The sequence below is a fragment of the Nematolebias whitei genome, chromosome 13 (assembly GCF_014905685.2).
Source record: "Nematolebias whitei isolate Nwh7 chromosome 13, NemWhi1, whole genome shotgun sequence".
Lineage (NCBI taxonomy): Eukaryota > Metazoa > Chordata > Actinopteri > Cyprinodontiformes > Rivulidae > Nematolebias > Nematolebias whitei.
The window spans coordinates 16,260,870-16,273,216 of NC_056510.1; the positions used below are offsets into that span (position 1 = coordinate 16,260,870).

General features: G+C 39.2%; 1 protein-coding gene across 1 annotated transcript in view; it reads left to right on the top strand.

The window, feature by feature from the left end:
* Window positions 1-11,942, top strand: part of heg1 (heart development protein with EGF-like domains 1) — an 18,390-nt gene extending 6,448 nt beyond the window's left edge. The window contains exons 3-15 of the mRNA XM_037686375.1: window positions 1,541-2,528; window positions 4,119-4,579; window positions 5,406-5,525; window positions 5,616-5,738; window positions 6,771-6,865; window positions 6,954-7,009; window positions 7,128-7,288; window positions 7,677-7,811; window positions 7,947-7,989; window positions 8,074-8,111; window positions 8,215-8,302; window positions 8,559-8,736; window positions 11,742-11,942. Of these exons, the coding sequence (XP_037542303.1) occupies window positions 1,541-2,528; window positions 4,119-4,579; window positions 5,406-5,525; window positions 5,616-5,738; window positions 6,771-6,865; window positions 6,954-7,009; window positions 7,128-7,288; window positions 7,677-7,811; window positions 7,947-7,989; window positions 8,074-8,111; window positions 8,215-8,302; window positions 8,559-8,736; window positions 11,742-11,885 (2,630 nt within the window). The 3' untranslated portion in view covers window positions 11,886-11,942. The remainder of the gene's footprint in view (window positions 1-1,540; window positions 2,529-4,118; window positions 4,580-5,405; window positions 5,526-5,615; window positions 5,739-6,770; window positions 6,866-6,953; window positions 7,010-7,127; window positions 7,289-7,676; window positions 7,812-7,946; window positions 7,990-8,073; window positions 8,112-8,214; window positions 8,303-8,558; window positions 8,737-11,741) is intronic.
* Window positions 11,943-12,347: the final 405 nt, after the last annotated feature.

Below are 12,347 nucleotides of genomic sequence, written 5' to 3' on the forward strand. Positions count from 1 at the left end.
CCCAGTTATAAAAATTCAAACTCGAATATGCAAGCTTATGTGAGTTCTTTTTTAATTGTTGAATGAAGGAATAAAAATACGTGATTGAATTGTAAAAGAAAATAAATACTTCAATTTACTTTGACTTAGGTTTTTTTTTTCTTTAATTTTTATAGTTATCAAGTTGACTCACCATATTTCTTTCTCAGCAACTTGCCTTTAAGGTGTTGCTTTACGGCAAGTCCCAAAGCAAGCCCCAATTTCCTTAAAATGTGGTGGATTTGAGAAAAAGATCACACTGCAAGACTGGAAGTGAGCTAAAAGAAGTGGCAAACTAACTACTATCATGATGTAGTCAATAAGTTTTACTCCTTGTGTTAGTACTTTTCACATGTTGGCAAAAGAAATGACCAGAAAACTGCTAAAAGTAGCCATTTCTTGTTGGTACAACAACCAATAAACTTCAGTTTTATGGTAGTTTTGGTCAAAACTTGGGGCCTCTGTAGAGGGACCAAAGAGCTGCATGTGGCTCCAGAGCCACAGATTTCAGACCCCTGGGTTAGACACTGCAAAACCTTGACGTGGGTCAAGTGCTTCCGCACACGCCTTTCGCTCTCGGGACCTGGGTTCAAACCCCTCGTCAGGTTGTTGAGTAATTAACCTGCTGCTTCTGTTTGGCAGCACGGTGGCGCAACTGGTAGAGCTGCTGCCTCTCAGCGAGCAGGTCCCTGGTTCAAACCCCGGTCCAGGTGCCTTTCTGGGTGGAGTTTGCATGTTCTCTCCGTGCATGCGTGGGTTTTCTCCGGGTGCTCCGGTTTCCTCCCACAGTCCAAAAACATGCATGTTAGGCTGATTGGTAACTCTAAATTGTCCCTAGGTGTGAGTGAGAAAGTGAATGGTTGTTTGTCTCGTTTGTCTCTATGTGGCCCTGTGATGGACTTGCGACCCGTCCAGGGTGTACCCCGCCCCTCGCACAGTGATTGCTGGACATGGGCACCAGCGACCCCCGTGACCCAAAATGGAATAAGCGGGTAAAGATAATGGATGGATGGATGGATGGATGGTTAGACACTGCCAGCTGAGCACCCTCTGGCATCAATTTAATAAACATGGAGCTAAAATATGACAATGTTATTTTACAAGATTTGATCAAACTGGCTGCAAATCCATTTCTCATCATAAGATGATCCAAGTCTACAGAATATGGGATGAAAAGGCAGCAAGTGATTTGCATTCCTTCAAGGGATGTTACGCCGTTACTTTTAATCTTAAGTGGGTTTTTTTTTTAACTTTATGCACCCAAAAAGAGGTTACATAATCAGTAATCATTGGCTTTTACTTTAATTTTATAATTATTACAACTTTTTCAAGTCTTTTAGTAGACTGTTTGAGGATTCAACTTAAATGAATAAGAATACACTAGTTTGGTCTAAATTTGGCGCAGCCTGCTCACATCATTTTGTTCCATGAAATTAGAATGAGCAAAATGGATGCTGATTATGTTTCCAAGTATTTAGCTCTTGTGAAGTGAAAGCTGAATAAATGTGTTTTTATTCCACAGACACTGAACAGACAGAAGTCTTCACAGAAACAAGCAAAGGGTCTCTAGAAGCCAAAAACCTGTCAACTGAGCCACTTACCTTCTCCTTTGTAATCACCACTGAGGCCAGCAGCAGCAGCAGCAGCAGAGACTGGAAGGACTTCACCAACACAAAGCAGATGCCTGTCGTGGCCCACACGTTGTCCCCAGAGGACAGGTCCTTTCAATCTACAGAGGAGGAAAACCTGCCCCAGGACAGCCCAGATACCACTCTCCGATTGGGGGGCGTCACAGATTTGGCGTCGCAGACTGCCGTCCTCGGTGAACGCACGTATACGACCACCATCAGCCGAGCTGGGGAGAGGACCCTGCTTTCTGTCACCTCCTCCTCTAACAACACCTCCTCTGCCTTTACAGAGGACTCCAGCTCCCGTCAACCTTCCTCTACCTGGGGGAGTCCTCCCACGCCTGCAGAGACAGAGGATTACACTCAAAGCGCTCCGTCAACAAGGACTAACGGGAGGGAGCAGCACACATATGGGGCCTTCTCAGAGACTGGGAGCCCAGTGGGGATCAGAGGAACCCCGACTTTAACTGGACAACCTAATGCCACCACGCATCAGCGTTCTTCAACTGCACAGGAGACCCCTGATTCAACGCCCCCTCTCTGGGTGACGGAGCTCAGCACCAACCAGTCAGAAGTCTCTGTTTCTGCCACTCCTCCTTCTTTCACGCCTGTAAATGTCTCTGGGACAGATGATGGGTCAGGGTCGAGTGTTAGGACGTCCACAGAAGCGACCATTGGAGCCCACAGCTCCAGCACTCAGAACCAGGAGGGCACAGAGGGGCTTTCATCCCGAACCAGTGAGGGCAGCATGAGGCGGGGTCTGACCGCAGCACCCTCCACGGTCAGCAGTAGCACCTCAGAAATGAATGATTCTTCGACAGACGTGCCAGTCGTTGTTACCGAGGTCTTTCTCACCACCGAGCCACAGAATGTCACTGACAGGTAAACATTTTCTGCTTATTCAGCGAATCCTGTCAACATTCACTGTTTAATCATTTCTTCCGTATGTTTTTAACAATAATACAGTATTCTTGCATACTTTGTACCGTTTTATGTGCTTTGGCTATTGTTTTTTGTTCCATTTAAAATATTTCATTTTAATTTCATAATTTTAAACTATTGAATTACATTGAACTCTCTGTAGTTCTTTCAAAAACGTTTTTTTTTTTTAATTGACTTCAGCACACTTGCTCTAACTTTGTCTTCTTATTCTCCTTTCAGCTTTTAGCTGCTGTTTTTCTAAATTTCACTTTTATCTATGGTTATGTTTTTTATTTTATTTAGCTGTTAGCTTAGGTATTGCTAATTTTAGCTACTGTATATTTTGCTCGTTTTAGCTTTTAACTACTGTTATGCTTGATTTTGCTCTTTTTTTGCCACTTTTTTTCTGGGTTTTGACTTTTACTTACTGTTTTGCGTGATTTAGCTTTTAGCTACTGTTGACTTTAGCTTTGAGCTACTGTTCTGCTTGTTTTTAGCGTTTCACTGTTTTGTTCATGCGACACGGCGGCACAGTTGTCAGAGCTCACAGCGAGAAGGTCGCAGATTCACTACCTTGTTATTCTGGGTGGAGTTTGCACGTTCTCTCTCTGTGCATGCGTGGGTTTTCTCCAGGTAGTCTGTCAGCGCATTTTATTTACATTTTATGGAGTTATGGATATATTTTTACTCGTGTTCTTTCCCTTAACCAAGCTGTCTCTCCAAACACTCTCTTATCCTGCCCGAGGGCCATGTGAGACTACAGCTGGCTTCGAGGACACCCACTGAAACCTTGTCAAGCTGATAAGGATATAAAAAGCGAGCGGACAATTCAATATTTGCAGGTCATTGTGACCGGGCTTCAGGTGTATACATTTAATGCATATTGATGTGAACTGTTCAGATATTTGCCCTTGCAAGTAAAATTGTGCCAGAGATAAGTCTTCACCTGCCGTTTGTGAATGTGGTTCATTTGAGTAAACATCATTTAGAGCGTTTTCCTCTAATAACTCCGGTTTCCTCCCACAGACCAAAAACATGCATGTTAGGCTGATTGGTAACTCTAAATTGTCTCTAGGTGTGAGTGAGAGAGTGAATGGTTGTTTGTCTCGTTTGTCTCTATGTGTCCCTGTGATGGACTGGAGACCTGTCCAGGGTGTCCCCCGCCTCTCGCACAGTGACTGCTGGAGGTAGCTGCACCGTGATCTAATAGGGCAAGAGAACAGATGGCTAGGTGGATGATTTAGCTCCATTGTGTTCTGGATGTTTTAGCTTGTGTTCGGCTCATTTTAAGTTCTGTTCGAGTTGATTTAATGTTCACAGTTCAGTTTTAACTTCTTCTACTAGTCTCAGTAAAGTCATTCAGCACGCACACTGCATTTTTAGAAAATATCTTATTTGCTCTAGTTCACATACTAATAATCAGTGTTAATGAAGCAATTGTGCCCCCTGCTGTCAGTTAAGTGTTATTGTTGCCCATTAGGTGTAAAGGTGCACAAACCATAAAAATCCATGATGTTAGGTCTTGATTGATATTTTGTTCTTCTTTAGCAGATCACAGACAACAGAGGGAAACACTTCTGAAGCTACTGCCTTTACGACCACCGTGGCATCCACCCTGCACCCCCTACCTTCAACGTCATCAACATTTTTAAGCAGCGTCTCGAGTGGTTATTCTTCTCAGGCCCCTACAGAGGCCACCATTCCATACACGACCCCCACCTCCACGGTCTCCACCCTGGCGCTGTTGACCTCTGCAGCACATCCCACTGACCTCGCTTCACCCACTCAGAGACCCTTTGCAGGGACGACCGAGCCAACTGAAGCTACCACCACGCACACCGAGACGAGCACAGGAACCCAGGGAGTTACCACAGCTGCGAGTCAGTACATGGAGAGCACCCCCACTCACAGAACTCCAGCAGGGAGCACAGAAGCTCAGCACACCACCAGCAAACAGTCGGAGTGGGTGGAAGCAACCCCACCTATTGTTATCCAAACTGCAAGGGTGCCACAGAGTGAGTAGTCTTCAAATAACACTTGTTGACATGAAGCTGTGGAGAGGAGGAACCAAGTCCATCACCTTTTTTGTTAGTGTGCAGTTTGAAAGCTTGTAATTGGAGCCTATATTATAAATTATTGTCTTGGCCTTTATTATGATCAGTGGAAACATCAATATGTTGTAAATATAGATTTTAGTCAGCTGGACGAATGTGGTCAAAAAGCATCCCAGACATATAAAACAAACAAAACTTGGGTACATTTTTTTAAGATTGTAACATCAGACGTTGTTCAATTAGGTCACCAGAACCATGGTTTTGTGTGATATGTAGACGGCATGCCTTTAAAGAATAATCTGATTATGCTGTATTTTGTACTGCATTGTATTAGTGTTGTCCAGAGTTACATAGATTTCTGAAGTTAAAGGAGAAAGCAAACGGCACACCCCTCTACCTAATTTTCTCGTTTGTTTTAAGGTTGTGACACTGTTCAGCCTTACGCCCAGGTTAGTTGCTGTCTCAGTCAGATGGTGTGCTAAACGATCCAGATCAGCATGGACTTTGGAACCATCGCTGTGCTTAAACAACAACACCTCAGTCTTTTCCTCATTAAAATGTAAACAGTTCTGTGACATCCATGCGGTGACTTCCGCCATACATTCCAGGAGAATTTGGATGTCATCAGCATAAAAGTGAAAAGTAACACCAATGTTTCCAGATAAAATATCCCAGAGGGCGTAAATAAAGGGACATGCAGTGCGATCAAGTAGCTTCTGTTAATTCTTGTGTTGATGTTTTGTCATTTTCTCTGGCTAATGAGACATCCTGTCTTCCATCTGAACACTAGGAAACCCTTGTGTGTCAAACCCTTGCATGAACGGAGGTGTGTGTGTGAGCTACGAAGGGCCAGAGTACGCCTGTCGCTGTAAGCAGGCCTGGACGGGACCAAACTGTGACCAGGGTGAGCTTTTTATCAGGGCTTTCCTTTTAAATAGTAAAACAAAAGTTCCTCTTGTGTACTATTGTAGTACTTTCATATCTGTGTCTTCAGATGTGGATGAGTGCGAGAAGGACCCCTGCCCCACTGGCTCCAGATGTGTTAACACCAGAGGCTCCTTCAGCTGCGAGTGTCCGCTTGGATTTGATCTGCATGATGGACGCACATGCACCAGAGGTAATTCTACAGTAACCACAAGCACATGTTTATGGGGTGCCATTTGTAAAGTTACACAGTCAAAAGTTAACAGCAATATTTTAGTTTATTTAGCCTTTCATCAGGAAAAAAAAAAGTTTTTTTTTTTCAAAGTCATATTTTCACCTTTATAAATATCATAGTTCCAAACTAAATATTTAATTTAAAAGCTAAATATTTAGTTTACAAACTAAATACTTAACTTGCAAGTTAAATAGTTAGTTAGCAATATAAATATTTAGCTCCACACTAAATATTTAGTTTACAATGTTTAAATGTTTATGTCCAACCTAAAAGTTTAATTTGCAAGCTAAATATTTAGCTTGCAAGTTAAATATTTAGTTAGTGAACTATATATTTAGTTAGTGAACTAAATATTTAGATGTAAATTAAATATTTAATTGCCAAACTTAATATTTATTGTCCAAGCTAAATATTTAATTTACTAACTAAACATTTAATTTCTAAGCTAAACATTTAATTCTTAAACTAAATATTTAATTTGCTAACTAAATATTTAGCTCGGACCTAAATATTTATTTTCCAAACTAAGCATTTAATTTCCAAAATAAATTTTTTATTTTCTAACCAAGTATTCAGCTTACAAATTAAATATTTAGTTTGTAAATTAAATGTTTAGCTTGGACATAAACAGTTAGTTTGTAAACAAAATATTTAGTGTGGAACTAAATATTTAGCTTGCTAACTAAATATTTAACGTGCAAATTAAGTATTAATTTGTAAACTAAATATTTAGCTTGTAAATTAAACGTTAAGTTTGTAACAATAACATTTATAAATATATAATTGACATGGTGAAAATACGACTTTGGGGGGCAAAAAAAGTTTTTTTTTCTTTATAAAAGGCTAAATAAACCAAAATATTGCTGTTAATTTTTGAATGTGTAACTTTACAAACGGCACCCCATACACGTTTATCATTTGTTTGTTCCAAGTTATTTAATTTGTTTACTGTCAGCTCTTCCATTTTTTTTGTTTTATTTTTTTATGTAGCAAAAACATTTCTGGGAACGTTTAGTTTTGACAAACATGATTCTTCTATAAAAAGCGCCGCCATGCATGAGATCCAGAGAGAAATCATACAGCTGGTGAGCGTTGGTCTACATTTCTAAACTTATACTGCTCAGTTCTTCATTAGTCTTGTAAGTTTCACATGCAGTGTTTTCTTTGCTGCAGCTCAATGTCTCATTGTCAGTCCTTCGAGGGTACAGTCGTTCAACTCTGAGCAAGAAGTAAGTCTGCAACATCACACATCAAAGCTATGCTCACCCTGCCTTTTATAGCCATCGTAACATCCCACTATTTAATTTACAGTGTTAAATAAACCTCCATTGTGTGATGTCATCTCAGAGAGCAGGGTGGGCTTCATATCCTGGCTATCAACATGTTTTCCATCTCCGCTGACGTGACGACAGCTGAAGTCTATGAAAGCGTCACGGTGTTTCTCAGAAAGTGCAACTCCTCGCTGAGCCACTGCCGAATGGTCCTGATGCACCAGCTCTCGTACCACAGTAAGTGTAACAGCCAACACCATCAAGTTCAAGTTTTACTTTTTTCATTGCTTATTGTAAACTTTATTTAGTGATCAAAATCAGCTGTAGTAATATGTACTGCCACTAGGGGCAGAGTGGAGTCAGAATTGAATATTTTGAGTAGAAATTAGTGTGCAATTGATTTCTTAAAATCATTTAAAATATTTTGTTGCTGTAATGTTTTATTGTGTGTGCAGTGAATTGTATAATTATGAACAGTACTGTTTAAGATTAAAATAAAGACTGCAGTATGCAGGAGGAATTTAGGTGTAGTGGTAAATGCCAAACTAATAAGTAACAAAAGGATTTTTGGCCCCAAGCTTGTAATTCAGGTTTCACTCTTGAATATATCTGCTCTGTGTTGCAGTGGAGAGTTTGTGTGAAGCTCAGAGGACTCAGTGTGATCCAGAGCGCTCCTTCTGCACCGACAGCAGTGGCACTTCCTCCTGTCAGTGTCTGCAGGGGTATTACAAACACAGTCCGGATGAGATGTCCTGCTTGGGTGAGCTCTTTTTAAAATGTATTTTACTACTTCATGTCAAATAGGGAAGAAAACTAAGAATTATTAAATAAATACCTTTTTTTTTTTTTTTTTTACAACCAAGTTAAAGTTTTTTTACTCTTGTTTCCATCCTAGAATGTGGGGATGGCTACAAGCTGGAAAATGGCACGTGTGTCCCGTGAGTTTGACTTTTTTATTGTTATTTTCAATCCAGTCAAACTAAAGAGACAAACACAAATTAGCATCGGTGTCTGATTTTCAGGTGCATGTTTGGATTTGGAGGACTCAATTGTGGAAATTGTAAGTTCCTACATCCCAACATATTCAGCTTGAACTGATGTTTAGCTTATGATTTCTTCCCATGTGTATTAAAAATAGATTTTAACACTTTGTTTTGTTACAGTTTACAAGCTAATTGCAGTTGTGGTGTCACCTGCAGGGGGAGCTCTGCTCCTCATCCTGATCATTGTGCTTATAGTCACCTGCTGCAAGTAAGATGATTTTTTTTTTTTTTTTTTTTTTGTATCAAAGCTCTCTTGGTTTACTATTTAAATAAGCTTGTTTAAAAAACACAGTTTTTATACTTATAAAAATATCAGCCTTTATTTGCTTAATTTAAAATGACTAATATTGTAACCCTGTAAAGGAAATATAGCATTTCTGTTTTTAACTTTGAATAGTCTGGAGAAGTACGTTACTTTTATGATTTAAGTTTAACATTTAGTTTTTTTTTTTTTAATCTTTCAGAAAAGACAAAAATGACATTAACAAAATCATCTTCAAGAGCGGAGATATGCAGATGTCCCCATACGCGGACTTTCCTAAAAACAGCCGGATATCCATGGAGTGGGGCAGGGAGACGATCGAGATGCAAGAAAACGGCAGCACAAAAAATCTCCTACAGATGACAGACATTTACTATTCTGTGAGTAGAAGATACAAAAAGAAACTTCGATCTTAAGCTCCTCCGTGCCTCACACGAGCTATGAGGAAGCACCTTGGTTTTGGGCTGCAATGATTTCTCAAAAACTGGACGCCTTCAAGTCGATTAATACAACACACTCAAAGTGTATTTGCAGAATACTATCAGGCTAACATTTTGTGAAGCATAAGAAAGTTTGTTGATACAACACACCACTTTCCTAAACTCAATTGTGGCAAAAGTTCAGTTCAGACTTTTAAACAATGTTATTTTGGAAATGTTGAAGAACTGAAACAATCCTCGTAATTACAGTGCAAATCAGTTTCATCCACCATCTAAAGGGAGTAGCTGCTGCTAAAATTACATCTGCGCTGTGAATGACTGCCTAATTCGTTTAAGTGGTATTAAAATGATCCAACTGTATTTGGCTGTAATTATGATAGATTACGACTAGAGAAATAGCATTTCCTGCACAAATGTGGTGTGGATGCTTATTGCTGATGTAGATGAACAGATGCTGTAATATATTCATCATTTAACGCGAGTTCCTCATTTTTCTGGAGCTTCGTTGTCATGTCAGGAACTCCAACAGCACTCCATCAGAACTCCAGAACTCTGTAACTCCGTGAGTCGTAAGTCACTCTGGGTACCTGTGAGTCTCTCCGTGTCCCCGTGAGTCCCTGTAGAGTCTCTGTAGAGTCTGTGTAGACCAGGAAGTACTGACATTTTAAAGACTCTTTCCCGGTTCACTTTTTGGGATTTTTCATTGGTCAGAAACGACCAGAAGGGGTGTGTTTTTGTGACGTAAGAGGTTAGAGACAGCGAGAATTGTTATGAGACAGCTCAGAAATGTTCTCACAGACCGAGAGGGTTCTGTTTTGGCGTGCCTTAAGAAACAGGTGCAAAACATCTCTATTTACGTCTGAGAGGATTCTAAAACATGACAGTTTTAACATAACAACTTGTTTTTCGTTTGAGTCCAACCTTGGAACGCACACACTTGCTCATTCAAAAGCAGAAATCAGAAAAATGCATAAACTCTGCACAGCTTTTAACATGAGAATAAAATCATTACTCAGTTAATAAAATTGATTAGTTCACTGCAACATCTAAAATGGTTTGAACTAAGACACTTTGATTATCAACATTTGTAAGATAGTAATGATAATAAAAAGAGAGTGTTCTTTTCACTTGAATCTTCAAGAAAGAAAGTCTCAGGATGGGTGAACCTGTATTTATGGAGTCAAATACATGAAATGACAGCTTCTGTCCCACAAGGTTCTAAAGGTCAAGAGTTTTGACCTTAGACTGGGTTTCGACGTAGGCTTAGTCCACTACACTGAAGAACTTGTTAAAAAACTGCTGAAATTAGCTAGAACGTGCTGAAATGTAGCTGAAATGAAAGAGCAAGCCTAAGCTAGCAGAGGAAAGCAGAAAGAACACATATTTGATGAATTACATTTAAATAAGCAGATATGAGCACAAAAATTAGCATATTTGGAAATCCCAAAATGCTTGAATTAGCAACCAAAAAAAGGCTGAAAAGTGGCTGAAAAAGCAGCTTAAACACCAAAAGGAAGTGGACGGAGCTGATAAGAGCTCCAAAAATGTGGAATTAAATGAAAAAGCGACATTTAGCACAGAAATAGCTAAAATATAGCTGAAATGGCAGAAAAAGCTGAAACTAGCATAAATCAACTAACATGAGCATAGCAAGCTGAAATTAGAAGAACGAATTTAATTAGGCTGAAAGTAGCAGAAATTACCACAAAAATTTGAATTTATCTGAAAGCAGCCGATATTAGCTCAAAATGCAAAGGTAACTGAAAAAGGTAGAACAAGCTGAAATTAGAAAAAGAAAGCAAAAGTAACACGTGTTTGCCCAGTTAGTCTTAAAGAAGCAGAAATTAGCACAAAAAAAAAGAGCAAAAATACGCTGAAAAGTAGATAAAAAGAATAAAGAAGCTTAAATTACCAGAAGGAAGTGAAGACAGCAGATTTTTGCTGAATTAGGCTGAAAAAAGTTGAAATGAGTGCAACAAATGTGGAATTATTCATAAATGCTTAAATTAGCATAAAACAGCTAAATGCTAGCTGAAATAGCAAAAAAAGCTGCGGCTTGCGTAAATAAGCTGAAAGGAGCCGAAAGAAATTAGAAGAAGCACAAAAATGTTGTAGTTGTAGTAAAGCACTTTGATAACAGTCTATCTGTTTTAAATTGTGCTCTATAAATAAATATGACTTGACTTGACTTGACTAGTTAGCAGAAAGACTCTAAAAGGATCACAAAACAGCTGAAATTAGCTGAAACAAAGTTTAGATTTGCACAAGGAAGCTAAAAGAAGCTGAACCAGAACAAAATGTGAAAGGAGCAGTAAAAGGTTGTAAACGGATCTAAAGATTTGAAGAATGTAAAATGAGCTAAATTTATTTTCTATGAGAAAAAAGTGTCAAAAAAAGATAAATATTTCAAAAAGCTAAAGTTGCACCAATACCAAAAGTCATATCACCCCTCTCCTGAATGAGCTGAACTTTTTGATATATGACTTATTGAAATAGCACAAAAATTGTGGAACGAGGACTATGCCGAAAAACGTACGAAAGAAAAATGGATCACAATAGTGTGAATGCGTCATAAACAGTCACACTATTGTGGGTGGAATTAGAAGTTGTATTTAAGCATGGAGTTTTTCTAGTGTTGTCTTGTCTTGGGAAAGGGTTTTATTTTTTCAAGTTTATCAAATGATGCAACGGCCTCTGCTTGATTAGTTACCCAGGGGATCTGATGTCATGATCCACTAAAGGATTAGCAAGTGGAAAGTAAAAGTATTTTTCATTCCACTGGATTAAAAAATGTTCTCTCCCTCTCCTAAACTAATTTTCCATATCTACCCAAATTAAAAATATCATTGTGTTTGATGAAACTGATAATTAACTTTAACAGACAAGCCAAATAGTTGGTGTTACAGATAATTTACGTTTTTCTGTTTTTGTGTCTTTTCGCTCAGCCTGCTTTGCGTAACTCGGACCTGGAGAGAAACGGCCTTTATCCATTCACGGGTCTGCCAGGATCTCGACACTCGTGTATTTACCCGGCCCAGTGGAACCCCTCTTTTACAAGTGACGATTCACGAAGAAGAGACTACTTCTAAGTGTCCCCCTCCCCACCCAAGCAACAAAAAGAAAAATCTCAGTGTTACAATTCTGATGGTTTCGATGAGAATTAAATGTGAGCTGTGCTCTTTTAATGACTCGTCCATCTGAAATCAGGGCTGCGCACTGAATATGTAAATGTTTGTCTGCGTGTCTGCATTTCCACAAAAATGTTTTTGCAAGTGAAATGTATTCCCCTGTGACCATATCAGTGTTTTTGCATGTTTTGATTCATTTACCATGTATATCTCAGACTGCTGCTGTAGTGTTATTTTATTTATTTATTTATTACTGTTTTTAATGCAGCAATTGATTCTCAGCGCCAGTGCAAAGATAAATGGTCCATTACAGCTTAGGTCGTGCCTTCCTCTCTCATTGCCAGTTATTGCTGTCGAATAATACATCACTGCACTGATGATGAATGAAAACTCACCAGGAATGTGGATAAAAGACAATAGCAA